Source organism: Lipophrys pholis, assembly GCF_963383615.2.
Source record: "Lipophrys pholis genome assembly, chromosome: 8".
NCBI lineage: Eukaryota > Metazoa > Chordata > Actinopteri > Blenniiformes > Blenniidae > Lipophrys > Lipophrys pholis.
Genome location: NC_137630.1, coordinates 6,397,398 through 6,420,453, shown reverse-complemented (window position 1 = coordinate 6,420,453; position 23,056 = coordinate 6,397,398). Strand labels below are relative to the sequence as shown.

The window sequence follows — 23,056 nt, the reverse complement described above, 5'->3', positions numbered from 1 at the left end:
CGCGACGGAAAACAAACGTGCGTCTGTCTAAAGCAACATTTCAAACTATTTTTACAAGGAAATAAACAAGGATGTAAACCTTCATACATTGTGAGCAATAAAGTTAAATAAAGTTTGTCTTTGAAGACAAGTGCCGAATCATGCTAAGCTAAGCTAATGGACTTAAAGCTTGTATTTCAAGGGTTTGTGACAAAGATTATTTGATATACCATTAAATCACTTATTTTGATAAACTTCTACAGTATCTTCCATATGTGAAAGTTTTCATGGAGCCTTACCTGGAGATACAACTGTTTTAAAAATCAATTATTGACTTCAAATATCCATATTTCCCTTGACTGGGCTGTTGTTGAGATAACCATGTGCTTTTTTTCTAACAATCTAATAATTGCGCTACTCTGGTCCTATTTCCTTCCGCCTGGTGTGAAGTACTTCCTCCTGGTTTGACTGGTGATGCCATTTCGGTTGGATAAATGCTGAAGACGATCATGTTCAGACGGTGACTGACTTCTAACGGTCACGTTTGGAGAAGAAATAACTTTAGGAACAAAATATTAACCTTTGAAATAAGGACAGGCTCATGTTTCATCGAAACGTGGGCTTTTCTGAAGTTGTTTCAGCAGGTTTATCGTTTGTTTTGACATTTTTATCAAATACTACCGAAGTAACCATTTTAGCTTTTGGGATATTTTAACTCTTTTAGCCATTTTACTTGCTTATTTTTCTTGATTACATTTTCTAGCTGTTTACGCTGTATAGCTATTTTAATACAGAATTTCTGTTCTATGCGAATATCTAGACTACTTTTCGTAGTTGCTCTAGCTATTTTATCCATCTATTGGTGTGTGAATGTGTGTGAATGTGTTAATGTGACTAACGATGTAAAGCACTTTGGGACTGCACTTAAAACCTGCTATATAAGTCAAATCCATTCATCATCTAAGTCATTGTAGACCTTCCATAGCTGTTTTAGTTGCTTTCGCCAACCTGTGAAATGTTGGATGTTTTTCATTTTAAACCAAATCAAGTAATTTATTGCCATTTTGACTGCTTTTCATTGTAAAATCCTATAAATCTTTTCCTTTTGTTGCAATTTCAGCTGTAGCTCCCAAGCTACAGGTTGCAGACCTCTGACCTTGAACATAATCTCAAGGTCACACTACAGTTTTATACTTGGTCTAAGATTTTTAAGGAGATCAGTGATATAGCTTGACGGAGCTAGACGGAGCTTGACGGAGCTACACGGAGCTAGACGGAGCTAGACGGAGCTACACGGAGCTTGACGGAGCTAGACGGAGCGACCCGCAATGAGAAAGTGCATCGGGAGGTCTCCAAGCTGATGGCCGCTCACGGATAACACCAGACAGTGAAGCGGTGTCCTGGAAAAGCTCTGACGACCTCGCGCATGATGAGGTGGTACTATATTGGAATGGAAAACTGAGTCGAGACGATTCGAGTCGAGCTGGAACTGTGTCGTGGAAAAGCGCCACTTGGGTCCTTACCAACACAATTAACAGATACCAGGCTTTCTTTGGAGCAGCTTTCTTCCACTCTCCTGCACTGGCCGAGTTCATAGTGGTGCTTGTCGCAGCTGATGTAGTACGCCTTCGCAGGAACTGGCAGATTATCTTGCACGTCATCAACTATGGCGTTGCCACACTCAAGCTCTTGGCAAACCATGTGAGAATATTCAACCTTCCAGTCATTATTGCAGACCGCCGTGTTGCCTATCCTCAATTCTCCGTGACATTGCTGGGAAAGGGTGATCTTGGGTCCATCTATGGAGGAAAGCAAAGGACGGTTAAACATTGGGCAGTGGACTCAAACTGAAATGGTGAAAGTGACAACTTTTTTATGTGTTTGGGGAGAAAGCCCCAGAAAATGACAAGGAGGAGAATATGGATGCGGTTGTGGCTCGGAAAGAGAGACCAACTTGTGACGCCAATTTTACAAGGGAGTATGAAGTAAGTACTTGCTAGCATTTACTGGCATGTTACGTTAGCATTTACTGTTCTGGTCTTTCATTTCCTGACAAATCACCAGTGGCAGCTGGTCAATAGAGGGTGCCAGGGATAACGGTGTATTCTAATGCATTCTGGACTACGAAATTCTACATTGTGACATCTTGATTTTGCTTCTTAACAGTAATATATTTCCTTTTCTCCTTGACATTTTTGCTGATGCATCCAATATACTTTCTTGCTTTGTTAAAAAGTTGTATTTTTCTTTTTTAAGGTAATATTTATTTTCTTATTTTCATTGGTGATGGTTTTCACTTGTACCTGTACCTGTACCTGTACCTGTACCTGTACCTGACTCACCTCACTCTAAACTTCACTACATGTACTTGTTTATGCGCCCTGTAGTTGACACATTGCTTCTATCTGCAATGTACACCTGTAAAATATGAACTCTGAAATAGTTTCTATTCTCCTCTTATTGGTTTGTAATTGAATATTAGATCTTATTTGTTCTCTGCAGACCTCCTATAGCTCAGTCCCAAAACTTTAGAACATCACAGTCACACATAAATTGGTGATGGAACAAGGATGATTGTCAATACTTATCAAAATCAGCATTTTTACAGCAAATATTTCATTCTTCAATGAAACGCATGAATGATGTTCAGTTAATCCAACATCTGTCAATCATTTTGAAAATGAAAAATTTGATCGATCATAGGTTTATAGAATTCGTGCCACCTGAGTGGATTCTGCTGATATAATTCCTCAGCATTTTTTAAATAAAATACATCCGACTTCCTCCCCTCTGCTTCACCATTTGAATGCGTCAGGGTGAGTCAGAGAATTACGAACCATTCAGAAGCCGCCTTTCAAAAGGTATAGACCACACGGTATGAATTGACCAATCACGTTGCTCTGTACTGTGCGTAATACTAAACCGGAAGTCAGTTGCAAGTTGTGTACTCGAGCCGATAATTTGCTATATTTTGGCAAAAAACAGATGAATTTAGGCAAAACTAGATGGTGAGAAGTAGTGATGGCCATCATACACATATTTTAGAGCAGGGGTGTCCAACCTTGGTCCTCGAGGGTCCCTGTCCTGCATGTTTTAGCGCTCTCCCAGTTGCAACACACCTGATTGCAATGAGGGGCTTGTTATTGGGCTTTTTCACAACCTTGGTGAATCTAATCATCATTAGATTCAGGGGTGCTGAAGCAGGGGCCAGACACCAAATGATGGCTGGACGACTTGCTGCCAAAAACCATGTTTAGAAACCATACAATGTAGACTTGTGATGTCACTGGCATTGTCCTGTTTTGACACAGTCTTGGTGAGTTTCCAGCCGAAAATCTATACTATCTTAGGCCACGTTTACACAAACCCGGGTATTTGAAAAAACTGATATTTCTCTGCGTTTGGGCCTCACATTTACACATAAACGCAGCTACGACTCACCACTAACGATAATTCCTGAAAACTCCGGCCACAGTAGAGATCTGGATAAATTCTGTGTCGCTGATTGCATCTAAAAGTGGGTAGGCGGATATTTACGTCGCAATTCATGACGTGGTGTTTTTTTTTCCAGGATTCTGATTAGCTGTTATGGCTTCATGCTTCTTGCTACACTGCCCCCTACAGGTTTGGCTGCTCATAGCCGCTCTGAACGACTGTATATGCTGCCCGTGTAAATGAAGATATTTTTTTTAAAGGTCGAGTGGGAAATGTCCATTTTTTGTAAAAACCCAGGTACGATCTTACCTTGACATTTGATGAAGAGCTTTTTCATCTCTGCCGGTGGGTCTTGGGTCTCGCAGTCCCAGATATTACTGACGTTTTTACCACCACAACTGAAGCTTCTGTTCCAGAAAGGATTGACCTCATCCCGGTTCGGCAGACTTTCCGCCATTGACTTGAAGCTGCCACACATCATGTCCTCGCAAAGTCTTTGTCCCTCCGTGTCGTTCCAGCCTTCGGAGGAAACAAGGTGTTTTTTTCCCTCGGAGAAAACAAAAACTTCCCCGCTGCAGGTCTCTTGGAAGCTCATCGTCCTCCAGTCTAAGACAGGCAACAGGAAGTTGAGTTGATTACAAAAGCAACTGCACTGGTTGAAGATATTTCACTTATGAGGGGAAAGGCCTTGGATTGGATTTGAATTTCTCTCAGCAAGTCTGGTTCCCTTTTGGTCAATAGTCTTCACAGATAAATGAAGGGTTCATTGTCAAGATCGATACATGTCTTTGCGTAATCCATGAAAAGATGTTGACAGAGAAAGTCTTGAACCTACCAGAACATTCGAGGCCTTCATAATTGCAGCTGGTCTTCTGAGGGCTCATGGTACATGCCGATAAGGAGCCGGCCGAACCTGTAAGACACTTCACCTCCGACACGGCTGAAGGACTGACTTGCATCGGTCCAAAGTAGCGCCGAGTTCTGAGAGCCCTGCCACAGTTCAGCTCCCTACAGATGACGTTTTGAGTTGTGACGTTACTCAGAGCCTCCGTGCAGATTGGGACCGACGTCCCCTCGTAGTCCACAACCACGTTTCCATAACACTTGTCTCTGGTCATTTCAAATCTCGTCTTGACGCTTTCTGCAAGAGAAAATATGACACTATTGAAAATGAATACATCAAACGAGAAGAATAGAAATTTACTTAAACGTTTTTAAAAAATGTGATGCTTTTAATCCTTTTTTGCACATTTGGTCTAATTTTGGAAAACTGAGTAAACGGTTTACACTGGAAAGTTTAAATGCAATGATGTTAATGAAAGACATTTTCAAGCTTTGGTGACTTTTTGAAAGAAAAATACAGCAAAAAAAAATAAAGATTATTTTGAATAGCCTATGCTGATGGTCACACGGTTAAGATTAATACAAGATATATGTATGTACCACAAGTAAAGATTTTGGTTTTACAAAGCTGAAAGTTTTGGAGGAGGTGGGTTTATGGAAACTTTTGTATTTAGGTGAAGTCAGTTTAAGGGCTCACAAGTTATTGTTTCAGAAGCTACCGAGTACGAACACAGGCTCATACAAACTACAAATACATGTAGTGTTTTTTTTAATGCAGCTTCATGTAGGTTTGCTCTGTGCTACACAACTGTGAACGAGTATTTTCGCAGAAAATTGTGTTCAACGGCTGATCGACTCATCCTTTGAAAAGAATGAGCTGCATACTGAAGATAAGCCGCAAACATGTAAAACATATGAAGAATTGTGGTGAATTATTGAAAAAAAATTGAACTGAATGGCAAATTATGTAGACAATAAAATTACTCTCAGATATTCAGCTTCTTGTTTTTTGAAAGTCTGCAATGCGACATGTATTACAAAAAAAACTTTTAAAAAAGTGTGCAATGATTGGGAGTAAGAGAAAAAAAGTCCAAAAACTCCATCATTTGTAGGAAACAGGCATTGTGCATTTTCATAGTTTTCTCAAAGTAACAGCTCTCCTAGATTTAGCACAACTTTATAGTGACATATTCCATCAATAGCATCGATTTAATATTGATAGGAAACAAGAAAGTGAAAGAAACTCCCAAACTGTTCACTGTACGAATGCCACTGCTGTGTTAAAGTAACAAAATCAGCTGAACTGTAGGACTTTACTGTACAATCACACAATCTTTTACCTGAGCAAACAACGTAGGCTGGGTTTCGGTCGCAGGAGTGGTCGTTCTTCTCATTTTGGACGAGGTTGCAGTGGCTCAGGTCAGTGGTGTTTCTGGTCGTTTGCAGGGTCTTAAACTTAATATTGCCGCTCTCTGGTGATGTGAGGTTTTTCAGTTCTCTGCCGCAGCCGAGACTTTCACAGAGCATCGAAGACTTGTTGGGCGTCCACGTGTCTCCGCACACGCCGCCACATTCTCCTTCGGAGCAGACGACGACCCGTCCCCAACAGCCATGGGTCAGGCTCACATTCCGGTTTCCTGATGTGGAAATCCACAAAACAAATGGCAAAAGGCACGAAGAAGTTTGTGGAAAGTGGATAGTGGAGGAATTTACAGGCAACATGCTGTACATTCAACCACCTGGCCCTCAACAGGGTGTTTTGGATTCTTGCAAATCAGACAAAGAAACATCACCTCTTAGTTTTCGTGTGTGTGTGTGGGTTAGACCTAGACACACAGAACAATGGAAAATAGATTTTATAATCTTCACCTTCCACAGTTATACACTCTCAAAAGCTTTCCCCCAAAAGGAGTCAATATGTGTTGGATTTGTCACCACTGTCTGCAAAGATGGACACGATTAATCAACAAATGTGGCATTTAGCTGGCAAGAAGCAAACCTGTTACTCAGTGGCTTGCAAAAGTATTCCTCTCTTTCAACTTGACAGCCCAAAATTTTATAGTGGATTTCATGTGCTCGCCCAGTTTCCACAGTTTTCTACCAAATAGAGTCAAGAGCCGCAAAGCTTGTTAATGATCTGGAATAAAGGAAAGAAAACCTTTGTAGGTTGCATTCATGGGGTGAAACTACAATTTAGAAAATACTTTCATACTTTTTTACCTTTTGTAGTAATTTTTTTCATGGATTTTCCTGCTTTAGTCATTTTATGCTTTTTGGCCACTTCAGAAATTAATTAAAAATTAAAAATTAATGAATTTTTTTTTTTTTTAAAGTTGTCATGTCAATAACATGACATATTGTGAAAGCTTCAGACCCCTGTGTAAGACCAACACATAGTGAAGTTTAAGGTAAATGATACATGGTTTTAAAGATTTTTTTATCACTAATAAAAAAACTGAAAAGTGTGGCGTGCAAAACTATTCAGCCCCCCTTTACGCTGAGCCCCGTCAATAAAATCCAGTCCAAACAAGTGCTTTCAGAAGTCACATGATTATTAAAAAGAGAGTGAATTTTAATCTCAGTATCTATTTAATCCTGTTATGTATGATTAATGCTGTTCTGCGATGGCCTCTGACATTGATTAGAAAACATTTGTGAACAAGCGGCATCATTAAATATTTTACCAGAACAAACTGAACAAGTATCGGTGAAAGGCATGTTATCCTAAAATATATGAAGCCGTGGTTCCACCGCGCAGTACGTGCCGGAGCAGGAGGGTACGGTACGGCAAAGCGCGCCCAGGCCAAACTCTGTTGCGCAGTCCCACCACAGAAAGTACGGTTAAAATGTAGGCGGGGTTGTGAACAACGCGGGGACGCATCGTCTGGGCAAAGAACGCGGAAGCAGTCGGCGGGAGTTGTGGCCGGCTTCACCCGGCCACAACTCCACGGCCATCCGAGTAAAGCCTTGAGCCTCGTTCTCTGTGACACAGCATAAACTTTGTCATTGTGAACAGTAGCGTCCAGCTCCTGCTGAATCTCCTCCTCCTCCTGAGAGGAGCGTCTGCACCTCGTTGAAAGACGGCGATGTTGTGTTGCCCGCCGACGTTTCAAGAAACCCGGTTAACAAAACAACCAGTGAGCGCAAAGCGGCGTATGTAAACAAAAACAGGAGGGTTTACGGCCAATGAAATATTTAAATATTGCGGGCAATATTGCAGGCAGTATGAGAGTCCTCACAGTCCCGTTCCTCAGTGCGAGGTACCTCAACAGAGGGGTGACAGAAAATCGTAGCCTGTGGTCGCAGTTTTTTCTGTACCAAACACACATTTTTCGGTGAGACCACACAAAAATCCATAACGCCCCGCTCCGTCACTTCGTAAAAAGTGCGGTGGGTCCGCGGCTTTAGAGTAGAATTTAAGATCCATGGAGCTTTTTTTTTTTTATTTACCTGTTTTGGTTGTTTCCGAAGTTTTTTGCCATTTCACTTTGTACCTTAGTCATTTTTATAAACCTACTTAAACCAAAATACTTTCAGGGCCTGAACATCAACAAAATGACCAGATACACATTCATTTTTACATCCACTTACATTACTGTTTGTGTACAACACAGTTAAAGCTATGGGGGGTCAGGGGGCAGTCACTTCTTTCACAGTGAAAGTTTACAAAAACATGAAATACATCATCGCTGATAAAGACTTCAATGTTGGTACTGGCTTGGCTCTCACTCCTTTTTAGTGAAAATAGTCATTTCACCAAAACATACATTCACTTTTTACATGAGATAGCTCTTACGTATTGTATTTTTGTCCACGTGTAATTATTTCTTTATTGGTTTGTATGTATGTATGTATGTATGTATGTATGTATGTATGTATGTATGTATGTTAACAACGTTTCGCAAAAATATTGATCCGAATCGCATGAAATTTTCATGGATGATTTATCTACATCCAAGGATGAGCGATTTGGTCAAAGGTCAAGGTCTGGATCAGGTCATTTAGGTCATAAATGTGTTTGGTCATGACGCGGTCAGTTTTAATCCGATTGATGTCAACCCAACGGCAAATTTTTCAGTTCCTATCCAGAAATATCAGTTTTCCTCTGATATGCCACCTGATGCATTGACGTCATTATCCTAGTTAGTGGTTGGGGGTCAAAGTCAGAGAGGGGGGTTCACACAGAAATCCTAAAATGTGTGTCAAACAGTGATAACATGAAGCAATTCAAACAAACATGACAAATGATGGAAGGAGTGGTGTGGTGTGGTGGATCATATAACCTTGTAATCCATGATTTTCCATGGTGACAAATGTGGCGTTGGTGAAGGTATGTGCTCTACTGAGTGCCCGTTATAGTTCCAGTATAATTATCTTTGTTCAGTGTGCTTTTAATTTCCAGATGCTGTACAAAGGATGGTGAGACATCGTGGTTGTCAGATGACGAGTCTGTTGCTATTGCATCATGGACATCTTGCATCATCCAGCTTTGTATGAGCACGATCACATACCTGAACACGTGACGGAGGCAGTGGTGTTGAGGTCCTCAGATGAAAGTTTTGTTTCGTTGCATTCAAACAGGCTCTTATCGGTGGATGAGCACTTGTAAGCAGTTCTCCAAATGTCCTCAGTCACATCACCTCGGGCTTTGGAGATAAAGTCTACGGCGGTTCCGCAGTGCATCTGTCGACACACTGCATCTGCAGACTCTTGGTTCCACAGCATGGAACCGGAGAGCTGGTAGGTTTTGGTCATGTCCTCTATCATGACCTCGCCGGAACACGGATGCGTTCCTCGCAGAAAGACCACCTTGTGCGCTGACGGACAAAAGAAAAACTGTGACAAACACGCTACTGAAACTCAAACGTCAATCTCATGCTAGCAGGTAGGAAAGAAGCAAGCACACGCTGGAATATAAGACAACAATATGGGAATCTGTCAGTAAATAAGGTTTTGTTCAAAAGAACTAGGATACCGTCATGGAAAAGATGGAGGGTAAGCTCTCCAAGTGGAGGTGACTTCTCCAAGAGATGTCACTGAAGGTGCTTTCACACCAGAGAGGAAGAAATGCATGTCAAAGAAGGAACATGTTCATTGATTGGTCCGGACCCAGAGCGGAAATCCCGCCCCTTTAGCCGGTAGTGGCTCAATGGGCTAATTAGCTTGTGGCTAATGAGTAGCCACAAACAACTGTGATATATAGTCTTCAGATCAGATATAAGCGCCTTTCTCAGTACTTCTTCCTCACTACTCCACGTCTGCCCGCAAGATATTTTCCAACTTTTTCTTTCTACGTCTGCTTCTTCGGATTTGCGCCGTTAGCTCTGTTTATGAACTACACAAAATGCACTGCGGCTGTAGGTCACATCCTCTAACTCCGTCCACCTGAAATCCACTGATAGTCCCTGACGCATTCACATTGAGAAGCGAGAGCCACGTTTTCAAGTGGAGAAGCGTTCACTTGTTTGATCCGGATCAGCTAAAGCAATTTTTCCGACACAAAAAATAAGACAGAATGTAAATGAAGTTGTCAAAATATCAAGAGGAGGCAAAGACTTGTTTGTCCAACAACAGCAACTTAATTGCCAAGACATTTGATCCAGCAGAGTTAGCCTGCAATAGCATTTGTAACTTCTCTGAGGTTACTGCTTATTTCGTCCAATTTCAGTCCAAAATCTGAACAAAGCGGTTTCAGCTCTGCTACCACAGTGGCTATGTCGGCCATGCTCCTCGGGTCGGCTTGCAAATGGACCGGATCATAATCATACACAGTGATGCAAGAACAGAACTCACCTTCACAAGTGATTTGTACCACCTCAGCGTCTCGGAGCAGGAATCCGTCGGTGAAAGTACACTCAGATATTCTCTGCATTTGTGGCTGGCATTGTACAGTCAGTGGAGTACCAGTATCTTGACTGAATTTGCCAAATTCTCCTCGATTTTGTGCATTGCCACAATTCAGCTGTTGGCAAACAGCATTTGCGTATTCTAATTTCCATCCAAAGTTGGTGACTCTTTTCCACTGGCCTTCGTAGTGAATTGCCAGTGTGCCAGCACATCTTTCATGACCATCCACCAGTTTCACATCCACACTCTCTGGATCGTGACAGCAGGGGAAACGGAAAAATGAGTCATCCGTGATTTCGATCATCTTAACCATCTCCAACACCTTAAAGCTCGGAGTAGTTATTTACAAAAGGAAGAAACAATCAAGACAATTCTCACCTGAACAGATGATGTAAGGTGTGACCCAACAATCGACGTCTCTGCCATGACGAGCGTGACAGTGCCACAGCGAGGACTCATTGTCTTTGCACTCCACATAATCTATACCCTCACGTCCAGGATGGTCGAGGTATTTGTTATTACTCTGAACTACCTGGAAAAAAATATTTTAATAGTTTGATGGATTGATTCACAATCAACGCGTGTGGCCACAGTGCGAAGATTCTTTTCAGTCAGACAGTTGTGGAGGCGTGTGTGTTGCAGTTATGGAAAGCGGAGTGGACGAGCGGCCACTGTGTCCAAACACTGTTCAAAGCGGTAGTGGCAACACGTCCAACATGTCGGGGGGCTTGCAGAGACATCACCCAAGTGAGACAATAGACAGTTCAAGAAGGAAAGAATTGAATTAGGAAAGTGTAACTGGTGGCTCAGACAGGGCCAAAACTACAACCAAACCACTGGAGTGTTTCATTGCCAAAGACATGCAGCCATCATCCTCGTCATCATCATCATCATCATCATCATCATCATCATCATCATCATCATCATCATCATCATCATCATCATCATCATCGTCAGCAGGCGTCTGTGCATGCTGTGGTCTGGGTCGGGAATTGGTCGATTTGGCACTACTTCGTAAGTTTAGCATATTGGTGAAATGAAAACTAACAGTGCAGCTGAGTTTTATTTCAATCGTGAGCACACGTGAGAGAAAAAGCAGTGATTAGTAGTGGCGCGCAGTACATCATGACGCCGCGTAAAAGAGCACGGCAATTCCTGTCAGTTCTTGAAAACTTTCGGGGTCGATGCATAATGATGCTTGAGAGTAGAAGAATGACATTATTCATTTTGACATAAATAAAAGACATAAATATAACAAAAGTATAAATACATCAAATTGTGTATTCATTGTCCTATTTTGGGTGTCTTTTCAAAATATTGTTATTTAAACATTACTATTTTTTGTGTGTGTTTTTGAAGGCGCATTATGACACATTTCCCGGCTTCATTTTACAAGTTGACTTTAAATATGAAATAATGCTGTAGCCATCTAAATTTCTATTATTCTATTGTGAGTACTACACATCCTTATGTGAAAAAGTCTATTAGCTAAAAAGGGAGAAATAAGATTTTCTAATAAAAATTAATTGGGGAAAAAAAAAGAAAGAAAGAAATTTCAAGCAAACTCAAAGCCACAATTCATAAAAAATAAATAACTAAATTAAAACCCTGAAATCTTTGCTGTTGGTTCTGAGTGGTGCAGAGGTTAACGCTGCAAACTTACCTTTCCACAGCCCAGCTCCCTGCACACCACCTTATCCTCCGCCGACGTCCAGCTGGTGGCGCACACCTGGGAAATGGAGTCGTTTCTCTTGAAATGAACCGTGCCGTAGCACTTACTCTCCTGGCCACCGTCCATCAGAACTATGCTGATGTTGTCTGGAAGAAAATCAGTTCCGTTATCTGAGAGCTCAAACCACAGTCTTCTTATGCCAGTTTCAGCCTTTTAATTTGAACAGTGTTGCCACAGTTACCTTGAAAAAAGTAATCCGATTACTAGTTACTCCTTTAAAAAGGAACTTGGTGACTTTACTGATTACTTGTTTTTAAAGTAACTGAGTAACATTTCAAGTTACCGTTTAGTTACCTTCAGCAGCCACCGGCAACCCCTCCCCCCCCTACCGTCTCAACATAAAAATTACAGCTGGTTTTGCCCCAAAAAAGGGGGGCGGGGCTTCATGCCAATATATCTTTTCACTCAGGAGAATTACAAAACTAGTGTAACATCTCCGCAGTCGTGTTATAGTTACAATGTTTTAGGTTTACTGATGATGTTGTGTTGGTTCTGATCCCTTTGTGTCACCTGAATGCACCGTTAGAGCGAGTTGGCCTGTGATTGGCTGAGAGTGGAGAAGGAGGCGGGTCAGGTGAGCGTTGCAGAAATGTGTGTGTGTGTGTGTGTGTGTGTGTGTGTGTGTGTGTGTGTGTGTGTGTGTGTGTGTGTGTGTGTGTGTGTGTGTGTGTGTGTGAGAGTGGCCTGGTTTTGTTCAGTAATAAAACAGCTTTCCAGAGAAGAAACTCGTCCTGCTGGACGCTACAATAGTGACGCACAGTGACTGGGAGGAGTAACTTTAATCTGATTACTGGCTTGGAAATAGTAACGCGTTAGATTACTCGTTACTGAAAAAAGTGGTCACATGAGAATAACGTGTTACCGGCATCACTGAATTTGAAACACAAAAGATAAACCCCAATATATACTTTAGTCACTTACATTAATGATGATGCCCCTACAATAAATGAATGAAGATGCCCGTTTTAAAGAAATTACACATTTTTCGTGTTTTTTTTCTTTCGACTAATTTACCTGAACACGTCAGCTGGTTGTCCGGGCCGACGCTGCCAAAAGCCCCGCAGTCCATTTGCTGGCACCTCAGATTAGGATTGGCGTTGTTGTCGCTGGCGGGGATCCACTTGGTGCCTCTTCTTCTCTCCAGCCGTCCAGAGCACACGTTGGACGAATTTCCTGTGAGCTGCAGCCTCGTGTGACCTGTGCAAACCACTTCTGTCAATCTCAGCGCGTGTGGTCACACAAATTACTGAACCGATTTACAAGTTAGTGGAGCGCTGGAGCTGAATTTACTTTCCCTTTTTTTGTTTTCAACATTGTTAACTTATTAGTCCCCAGTTGGAGCACTATCCAGCACCCCTCCCAGGGACTCCAAGAAGGTCGGGTACTCTGTACTGCTGTTCGGTCCGTAGGCCGAGACAACAGTCATTGTTCTATTGGGGGACTTCAATGCCCACGTGGGCAACGACAGTGTGACCTGGAAAGGGGTGATTGGGAGGAACGGCCTCCCTCATCTGAACCCGAGCGGTGTTCTGTTATTGGACTTCTGTGCTAGTCACAGTTTGGCCATAACGAACACCATGTTTGAGCACAGGGGTGTCCATAAGTGCACTTGGCACCAGGACACCCTAGGCTGGAGGTCAATGATAGACTTTGTGGTCGTGTCATCTGACCTCCGGCCACGTGTCTTGGACACTCGGGTAAAGAGAGGGGCAGAGCTGTCAACTGATCACCACCTGGTGGTGAGTTGGATGCGCTGGACGGGGAGAAGGCCGGACAGACTCGGCAGGCCCAAACGTGTCACGAGGGTCTGTTGGGAACGCCTGGCCGAGCCCTCTGTCCGCGCAGTCTTCAACTCCCGCCTCCGGGAGAGCTTCTCACGGATTCCGGGGGAGGTTGGAGACATTGAGTCCGAGTGGACTATGTTCTCCACCTCCATTGTTGAAGCTGCTACTTGGAGCTGTGGTCGCAGGGTCTCTGGTGCCTGTCGTGGCGGCAACCCCCGAACCCGGTGGTGGACACCGGAAGTAAGGGATGTCGTCAAGCTGAAGAAGGAGTCCTATCGGGCGCTGTTAGCTCATAGGACTCCTGAGGCAGCTGACGGGTACCGGCAGGCCAGGCGGGCCGCAGCCCGGGCCGTGGTGGAGGCAAAAACTCGGGCCTGGGAGGAGTTCGGGGAGGCCATGGAGGAGGACTATCGGTCGGCCCCGAGGAAATTCTGGCAAACCGTCCGGCGCCTCAGGAGGGGGAAGCAGTTTTTCACCAACACCGTTTACAGTGGAGGTGGGGAGCTGTTGACCTCAACTGGAGATGTCGTCGGGCGGTGGAAGGAATACTTCGAGGACCTCCTCAATCCCACCATCACGTCTTCCGCTGAGGAAGCAGAGGCTGGGTTCTCAGAGGTAGACTCGTCCATTACCCGGGCTGAAGTCACCGAGGTAGTTGCTAAGCTCCTCGGTGGCAAGGCACCGGGAGTGGATGAGATTCGCCCTGAGTTCCTTAAGTCTCTGGATGTGCAGGGACTGTCGTGGCTGACACGTCTCTGCAACATTGCGTGGCGGTCGGGGACAGTGCCTCTGGAGTGGCAGACCGGGGTGGTGGTCCCTCTTTTTAAGAAGGGGGATCGGAGGGTGTGTTCCAACTACAGGGGGATCACACTCCTCAGCCTCCCTGGGAAAGTTTATTCCAGGGTACTGGAGAGGAGGATCCGGCCGTTAGTCGAACCTCGGATCCAAGAGGAACAATGCGGTTTTCGTCCAGGTCGTGGAACACTGGACCAGCTCTATACCCTCCACCGGCTACTCGAGGGTTCATGGGAGTTCGCCCAATCAGTCCACATGTGTTTTGTGGACCTGGAGAAGGCGTTCGACTGTGTCCCTCGGGACGTCCTGTGGGGGGTGCTCCGGGAGTATGGAGTCCGGGACCCTTTGCTAAGGGCTGTCCGGTCCCTGTACGCCCGGAGCAGGAGTTTGGTTCGCATTGCCGGCAGTAAGTCGGACCTGTTCCCAGTGCACGTTGGCCTCCGGCAGGGCTGTCCTTTGTCACCGGTTCTGTTCATAACTTTTATGGACAGAATTTCTAGGCACAGCCAGGGACCGGAGGGGGTCTGGTTTGGGGACCACAGGATCTCGTCTCTGCTTTTTGCAGACGATGTGGTCCTGGTGGCTTCATCAAACCTGGACCTTCAGCGTGCACTGGCGCGGTTCGCAGCCGAGTGTGACGCAACTGGGATGAGGATCAGCACCTCTAAATCCGAGGCCATGGTTCTCGACCGGAAAAAGGTGGCTTGCCCCCTTCAGGTCGGTGGAGAGCCCTTGTCCCAAGTGGAGGAGTTCAAGTATCTCGGGGTCTTGTTCACGAGTGGGGGGAAGATGGAGCGTGAGATCGACAGGCGGATCGGTGCAGCGTCTGCAGTTATGCGGTCGCTGTATCGGTCCGTCGTGGTGAAGAAGGAGCTAAGCACAAAAGGCGAGGCTCTCGATTTACCAGTCGATCTTCGTTCCTACCCTCACCTATGGTCATGAGCTTTGGGTCATGACCGAAAGAACGAGATCCCGGATACAAGCGGCTGAAATGAGTTTCCTCCGTAGGGTGGCTGGGCGCACCCTTAGAAATAGGGTGAGGAGCTCAGTCACCAGGGAGGAGCTCGGAGTAGAGCCGCTGCTCCTCCGCATCGAGAGGAGCCAGCTGAGGTGGCTCGGGCATCTGTTTCGGATGCCCCATGGACGCCTCCCTCGGGAGGTGTTCCGGGCATGTCCCTCCGGTAGGAGGCCTCGGGGCAGACCTAGGACACGCTGGAGAGACTATGTCTTTCGGCTGGCCTGGGAACGCCTCGGGGTCCCACCGGAAGAGCTGGAGGACGTGTCTGGGGCGAGGGAAGTCTGGGCTTCCTTGCTTAGACTGCTGCCCCCGCGACCCGGCCCCGGATAAGCGGAAGAAAATGGATGGATGGATAACTTATTAGTATTCACGGGTCTTGAGTTGAGTCTTCATTAAACTGAACATTCAGGATTTATATGGATGTCTGCATCATCTTTGAAAATGTTTTCGTTGTTTTTCTGCATAAACAAGGTCATCGGTAGATTTTCGACAACACATTCAGAGTGAGGATTACATGCGACCTCAGGCCCTGTCCACACCACCCATAACAATGTTTTTTTTTTAACTCCTCGTCATTCTTTAAAAAAAATAAAAATCCTATCCACACAGGAAACATCTGCTTCCACGTGACACCATGGAAACTACTCAAAATGATGTAGTGCATATTCCGGGCTGATAGGTGGTGCTGTAACACAAATACACCAAAAACAGAGAAGAAACAGAGAATGCAAAAATTGATAAATCAGCAAATCTAACATGTAGCCTTATTAAAGCAATTAACTCCATCTGGAGCATTTTTGTTGTTGCTCAGTGACGTCGCTGAGAGGGTCGAAGGTAACGATGCAGTTACATGAAACGACGTTGTCGTGTGGACAGCCCTCGGTGTGTTTGACGTGTGTTGTGATTTGTTTGATTTTTTTACCTGTGCAGGTGACAGCAGCAGGACTCCGGCACCCTGGAGGTGAATCTTGGTGGACACACTGCCACAGGTGAGTCACGTCACGGCTGGGGCATTTGATCTCAATTTTCCGAGATTCGCTGAAGTTTGATGAACGAAACCGCCCGGGGGTCGGAAACTCTGCGAAAGCACCGCAGTCCAGGCTCTGACACAGCAGGTCGGCTTCATGTTCCCCTGGAGGACGGAGCAGAGTCAGAGAGCTCCAGGTCCGATACACACACACACACACACACACACACACACACACACACACACACACACACACACACACACACACACACACACACACACACACACAGTCTGCCTGGCGTCAGTGTTTTGTGGGTGTGTGTGTGTGTGTGTGTGCGTGCGTCATCATTAAGCTGCTGCATCAAGACAAACTAATTGACAAAATAAATGAAACAATGTGTATCATTTACTGTAGTACAAACCCGTACTTTTTAAAAGACTTTACTCCAATAAATTATAAATTTTTTTCCCTGTAAGTAAAGAATGTGTGAAGATTTTTGCAGGCTCTGCTTCATTTCTTTCTGTCTGATTTCCTTTTATATATATATATATATAATGTCACTCTTTTTTTTTACAAATAATTACAAGTAATACATAAGTCAATCAATCTTTGTTACTTGTTCACATATTAGTGAACTCAAATACACACTTGGCTAGAACTAAAAATCTGCTTTAGTAAAAATATTTTAGTTTTAAGAATATTTCACTCAGGTCTGCTTTGACCATGTTTTGTTTCACTAAACTTAATCTTTTTAATCCAAGCTTCTTTTTTTTGTTACATTTGTGTAATTTTACTCTTTGCAAATTTAAAAAGTGTTTTTGTTTTAGGATTTTTCTTAAAAAATATACATGCTTGACATTGATTTTTAAAAAGTGTATTTATTTATAATTAGCAGAATCGTATTCAAACGTATAACATTGTTCAGTTTTCATTGGCATGTGTACATTAGTCTCTCCAAATAAAAAAATTTATATAAATTGATGATGTATTTTTTTGTTAAAACTTTAATGTAATATGTGGGCTAAGTATGCAAATTTCTATGTTTAAAACTACATTTTATTAATAGAGCGGCTTTGTACCACACATTTTTGAAAAAAAAGGACAATAAATAAATAAATTCTAACAAATAATTCTGTGTTTTTGTGAAAACATGGTTTTGTAATTTTTTGTAATTTTGTTCATGAAACTTAGAAAATAACATTATTTTTCAGATTTTCCCAACTTTGTCTTTTTTGTAGCTTCTAAATAAATTTGCTTGTAACACATTAGATATATTTTTGTTTTTGTGAAAATATGTTTTAATTCTAATTATTATTCGAAAAATAATCTGTTTTCAAATCATGAAATGTAACTAATATTGTATTTAAAACATTTGAAAAAGGATATTTGTATATTTGTAGTACATTTGCACACATACAATAAATATATATACAGCGAACGAGTGCACACCCACACAGTCATATCCAGCTTAATAAACTTAAAGATTAAACAGTTCGAGCATTTCACCTCCATAATTAATAAAGGGCAGAGTTATATGGTAATGTACATATAAGTATTTCTTAAACACATTTCAAATACAAGATATTGATTATATTAAAAAGCATACACACTAACAAACTCATTTGTTAGTGTGAGAATATGTCAATTTAATTGTCTATTCATGCTTCATTTTTATTTAGTTTTTTTTTCTATTGTGTATGTCACTTTGAAGACTGTAAATTATTTCTGTTTTGCCTTTTAAAAAAACGACAACAAAAAAAAACACTGCCATTTGTTTTTATAAGGATTGGTTTGTTATGTGGCTTTATAGCCTGAAAACATTTTATACAGTTTGTTGGGGTAAAAAATAATGAACCTATGTTCTCACATGTGCACGCGCACACACACACACGCGCGCGCACGCACGCACACGCACGCACGCACGCACGCGCACGCACACGAGTCCATATCATTTGGGGACCTGCTGTGATGTGTGTGAGGTTTGTTCTTTATTTGTGCGCTCCACAACTTCGAAAACGGGGGCTGCTGATCTGTTAGGAACTATATGGTATGCAGTAAGAGTCTAGATATTATAGAACTTGTGAGAGGTCATAAGAAAAAAGAAAAACAAAACTCAATGTAATACATAAATATGGGTTAGCAGATTGCATGTAAGCAGCATTAAAACCACTAATCTAATATTAGCTTCACTGTAAAAATAAATTAATTTGTATACTTCATGGTAAAATACTAGCAGCTGTGGTTGAAGGCACCATAACAATGCAATGTATAACATTATGGTATAAGGCCTCCATTTTAGAATTTCAACATTAAAAATGGTTTTCTGCATGTTATGCCTGTAAAATAAATATAGCTATGTACTGTTTCTTGATTTACACTGATTCAGATTTTACAGTGTTTTACTGTTGCTATTTCACTCTTTTTTTTTTTCCACTGTTACTTCTACAGATATTTTTTTACAGTGTACGATTGGTAATTTTCTTTATTAAGAGTGTCTTGGCACATATTAATTTAGTAAATGAATACACAGATATTCTTTACGGTAATGTCATGTGATGCACAGTTACCCCAGTTATTGCTGCAGAAGTAGCCGGTGTTTGACCCCCCATTGATGGAGTACCGGACGACTCCTGAACATTTGGATCCTTCCAGGCTGAGCTCGATCTTATCTGCAGGAGTGAATGAGTGACAGCACTGAGGAGAACATGGGTTTCTCAAAGTGTGTGAAATATCAGTAAAAAAAAAAAAAAACACCTTACTGGAACACTGAATCTTTTTCACATAGGGACTTAGGTGGACGCTGATTCCCAGGCCAGGACTGGAGCAGTCCAGCAGGTCTTTCTCCTGACCCGAGCACTTCAGATCATTGAGCCAGACCTTGTCCATGCGCTTGGGGACGCTCACCGTGGTGTTTTCCACGGGCTTCCCACAGAAGGTGCTCCTGCACACCACCTCCTCGATGCTCCTGTTCCAGGGATTGTCCCCCACGTGGCCCCAGGTGTGGTTGTAGTAGGCCTCCACATGGCCTTCACAGGGGCCGGCTCCACCCTTCAGGATCACCCTCACAGCAGCTGCTCAGTCAACAGCAAAGTCATTCAACCTCACTCAAATTTCACAATAAAACGTAAAGCATTCTAACATTTTTACTTTGTGGAGGAAATAATGCAACACTCAGTTTGCTGGTTTATTTTTTTTCCTTAGAATAGAAACGTTTCCACAAACAAAATATTTAGGAATTTATTTGAAAACATGATTTTATATAAAGATTTAATAAAAGCAGTTGGCAGGATTCGTTAAAATCCACAAATTATTCCTGAAATATGCACAATAAAAATGATTAACGTCTATATGTCCGAAAAATGCTGAAATATACTGCCTATATCTTTGTCCATGTTCATTATGTTTTGGTAAAAAAATAAAAAGTGTTTTAGGAATATTCATGAACAGGGAAAAATAGAAAGTTGGCCTGAATGTCAATCAATTTCATTCAACTTATAGAAAAATAAAGATGTTATATATTGTTATAATGTCCATAAACTAATATTTAGTTAGTTAAAAAAATATTAAATGTAACTTTTTTAATTAAACATTTGTTTTGATACGAGTCGGCTCAAATCAGGAATCAAGTTTAAAATTGTTACAAAACAAAGTATGTTTATATATATGCAACTTCTTTTTTTAAATTATTTTTCATATTACAGGAATTAAAGGTGTTTTTTTTTTTTTGAATGATATTAAATAGAAAGGTTCATTGGTTTACCTTTTTATGTGTCATGCTATGTACCTTTACCTCATTTTTGGAAAATCTGAATGATTATTTGTAAAAATTACTAAGTTAAATCAAACTTTTGTAATTTTCACGGATAGTAGAAAATGGTGAAATTATCATATCACAATCTATAAATAAAAAAAAAGAATCATCCTTGGTGTATTGATTCAGTAAATTAACCTCCAACAACATGACGTCCACATATGTGGACGAGAGCACAGCACAAATATAGTTTGGGTATTAGGAGGTTAAACAATTATTTAACCAGCACATTTTAAAATTCACAAATGATGTTCTCATCTTTTCTGTTACATTTTTGCTGTCAAGCGATATCTGGAGGAGTTTACCTCCAAAGCCGTCTCACATTTACACCAATATTTTCTCCAGAGTGAAACCTTCTGGAAGCCTTTTGGGGGTGTCACTTGCCTTCGGAGGTCACCGTCTGGATGCGAGCGCCTTGGAGGAGCAGCAGCAGGAACCACATCGTCACCACAGGTCGTGACAGCAGACTGACACAGAAACAGTGATGTGCTCAGCTTTATACTGCAAACTACAAGCACCGAATACTGCAGTCCAGCTCAAGACTGCTCCCCCCAAGGTGAAAGAAAACTGAGATACTTAAATAGTCAGAACGGATTCAATACTGCTAAAATCAACGTGGTATCTAATGAGCTTCAAAACTGCAAAAATTCTGCATAATTTGTCTGATTATATTATAAGATCAGGGTGAAGCTGAACCCTGAATTCCTGAATCCCTGGAGGTGAAAGAGTTCATTCTGGAAAAGAGCTTGACACTTAGTGACTGGAGGAAACCAGAGAAGTGAAAGAAGGAGGAAACTCTATCAAGTGAGTCTGCTGCCTGTCTGAAAGGGGTTTGGTGGGTTTTCTCTGGTTTCCACCCTAAAAATGACATGCAGCTTAAGTTCTGTGGCTTTAAGAGATAAACGATACTGGAAAAAAAAGAAAAAGAGCCCTCTTTTACCTTTTCTTTTTTTTCTTTACCATATTCACTTATATAGTACTTTAATAGTATAATGAATTTATTGAATTATTTTCCTTCTTGGTATCTGATATACAATAGAACCCCCCCTTTTTTTTTTTTTTTTTTTTTTAAATCAATTTGTCTATGAAACAAAAAAATACTCATCAACTTGTCAAACTACAATCTTGTCATAAAGACATAAAATATGTATTTGATCATTTATAGTTATTATATTTGGCCCAAAACATCAGGTAGAGAAATGATCTAAACATGTAGTAACACTGGATGGTATTACTTTGACCTCAGTACCACTGTGAGGAACCTGGGAGTTTTATTTTTACCAGGACTTATCCTTCGTCTGCAGGACTGTTTTGTTTCACCTGTAATCTCTAAAATCCGGAACCTGTTGATATGTTTAAGTGTACCCGAGTATTCACCTGTAAGACGTTGATATTTCTCTGTGTTTGAGCCTTGCATTTACACGTGAACGCAGCTACGAGTCACCACAAATGATGATTCCTGAGAACTTCGGCCACAGTGGAGATTTAGAAAAACTCTGTCTCTACACATGCATCTAAAGAGGGGTAGGTGGAGAGTTACGTACATCACAAAATGCAATGGAAGCGTCCTCCGCGTCATCTGCACAAACAATGTTCAAAGCAAAAAATAATCGGTTACCAGGGAATATACAACAATTGTTCAAAAATTATGAAGAGTCTTACAATCTAAATCACTTGAAAAGTGTTCAGTTGCAGCGAGAGTCGTGACAGGAACCAGCAGGAGAGATCTCATCACTCGCTTCTCTTCACTGGCTTCCTGTTAAATCTAGAAAAAAAAATTAAAATCCTGCTTTTAACCTATGAAGCGCTTAACAGCCAGGCTCCATCGTAGAGGAGCTGTTAGTTTCACACACATGGTCACACATCCATTCACTACACACATTACTGATGAACTGTCTACGTATTTCATTTAGTTTTGTCTTATATTTAACTTTAAATTGCCACGTGTGGTCTCCATATGTTGTCTTTCCTCTGACCTCAAGTGGGATTGTTGGGTTTTTCTCTGCAAAAGAGCCTTGAGGTGACTGTGTTGTATTTGGTGCACTATAAATAAAGCTTAATTGAAATTAATTCAAATCAAGAAGAGTCCACAATCTGAGAACCCGAGTTAAAGCCAGGTTTTGAAACTATGAATAATAGCTAATCCTAAATGGGCTCCAAAAATTAACTTTTTCACTTTATGTGTCACCCCAAACGAAAGTCGTGGACTTTGTCAGCGATTAAGGAAACTCACAAATATTGCCATATAAAGCAAATAAAAAGTCCAAAATTAGAATTGCCCGACCACAGGCAAAATTCACAAGATTGTAATATGAGTTTCTCATTTTTCTGTTGCCTTAAAGGAGTCACCACCTGGATTATTTACAGTTGCCCTTAAAATGTCTTTAAAGAGAGAGATTTTGACTGGTACTGATCTTATACATCCACTGAAAGGCCGCAGGAACTGTCAATCATGGATAGCTAGCATAGCTCGATCTTGCGACGCAGGGCACCGCACCCCAGAAATTTAAAATGACATACAGGGGTTCTTTGTAAATCACATGGGGTTCAACGTTTATACTAGTTTATACTAGTTTATACTACTAGCCACTAGCGGCTAACGCCTGATTATTGGTTTGCTGTTGTCTGTTTGCTGAAATTTCAGCGTCTCATACAAAATAAAGCACAAGATTATAAAAGCGCGCGACTTACTGACAGTTGGACTCTTTCAAAACGCAGGTTAATGTGGTCTTCGCCTGGTTTCCTCCCGAATTAGTGAAACATTCAGGCGCTAAATGCAAAGCACCGACACGAAGAGGGGCTGGGAGAGTCGCAGAAATGTTGTTGTAGATAAATTTAACAGAG

The 23,056-nt window shown here is 42.0% G+C and overlaps 1 protein-coding gene across 1 annotated transcript in view; it reads right to left on the bottom strand.

The window, feature by feature from the left end:
• The window catches only part of LOC308113714 (scavenger receptor cysteine-rich type 1 protein M130), a 32,384-nt gene extending 11,621 nt beyond the window's left edge, over nt 1-20,763 (bottom strand). The window contains exons 1-13 of the mRNA XM_080470158.1: nt 20,597-20,763; nt 19,161-19,472; nt 18,969-19,070; nt 16,356-16,565; nt 12,851-13,033; nt 11,768-11,922; nt 10,483-10,636; nt 10,051-10,353; nt 8,769-9,074; nt 5,598-5,894; nt 4,250-4,555; nt 3,724-4,020; nt 1,503-1,778 (exon numbers count right to left, since the gene is read on the bottom strand). Coding sequence (XP_080326284.1) covers nt 1,503-1,778; nt 3,724-4,020; nt 4,250-4,555; nt 5,598-5,894; nt 8,769-9,074; nt 10,051-10,353; nt 10,483-10,636; nt 11,768-11,922; nt 12,851-13,033; nt 16,356-16,565; nt 18,969-19,070; nt 19,161-19,472; nt 20,597-20,654 — 2,959 coding nt within the window. The 5' untranslated portion in view covers nt 20,655-20,763. The remainder of the gene's footprint in view (nt 1-1,502; nt 1,779-3,723; nt 4,021-4,249; nt 4,556-5,597; nt 5,895-8,768; nt 9,075-10,050; nt 10,354-10,482; nt 10,637-11,767; nt 11,923-12,850; nt 13,034-16,355; nt 16,566-18,968; nt 19,071-19,160; nt 19,473-20,596) is intronic.
• Nucleotides 20,764-23,056: the final 2,293 nt, after the last annotated feature.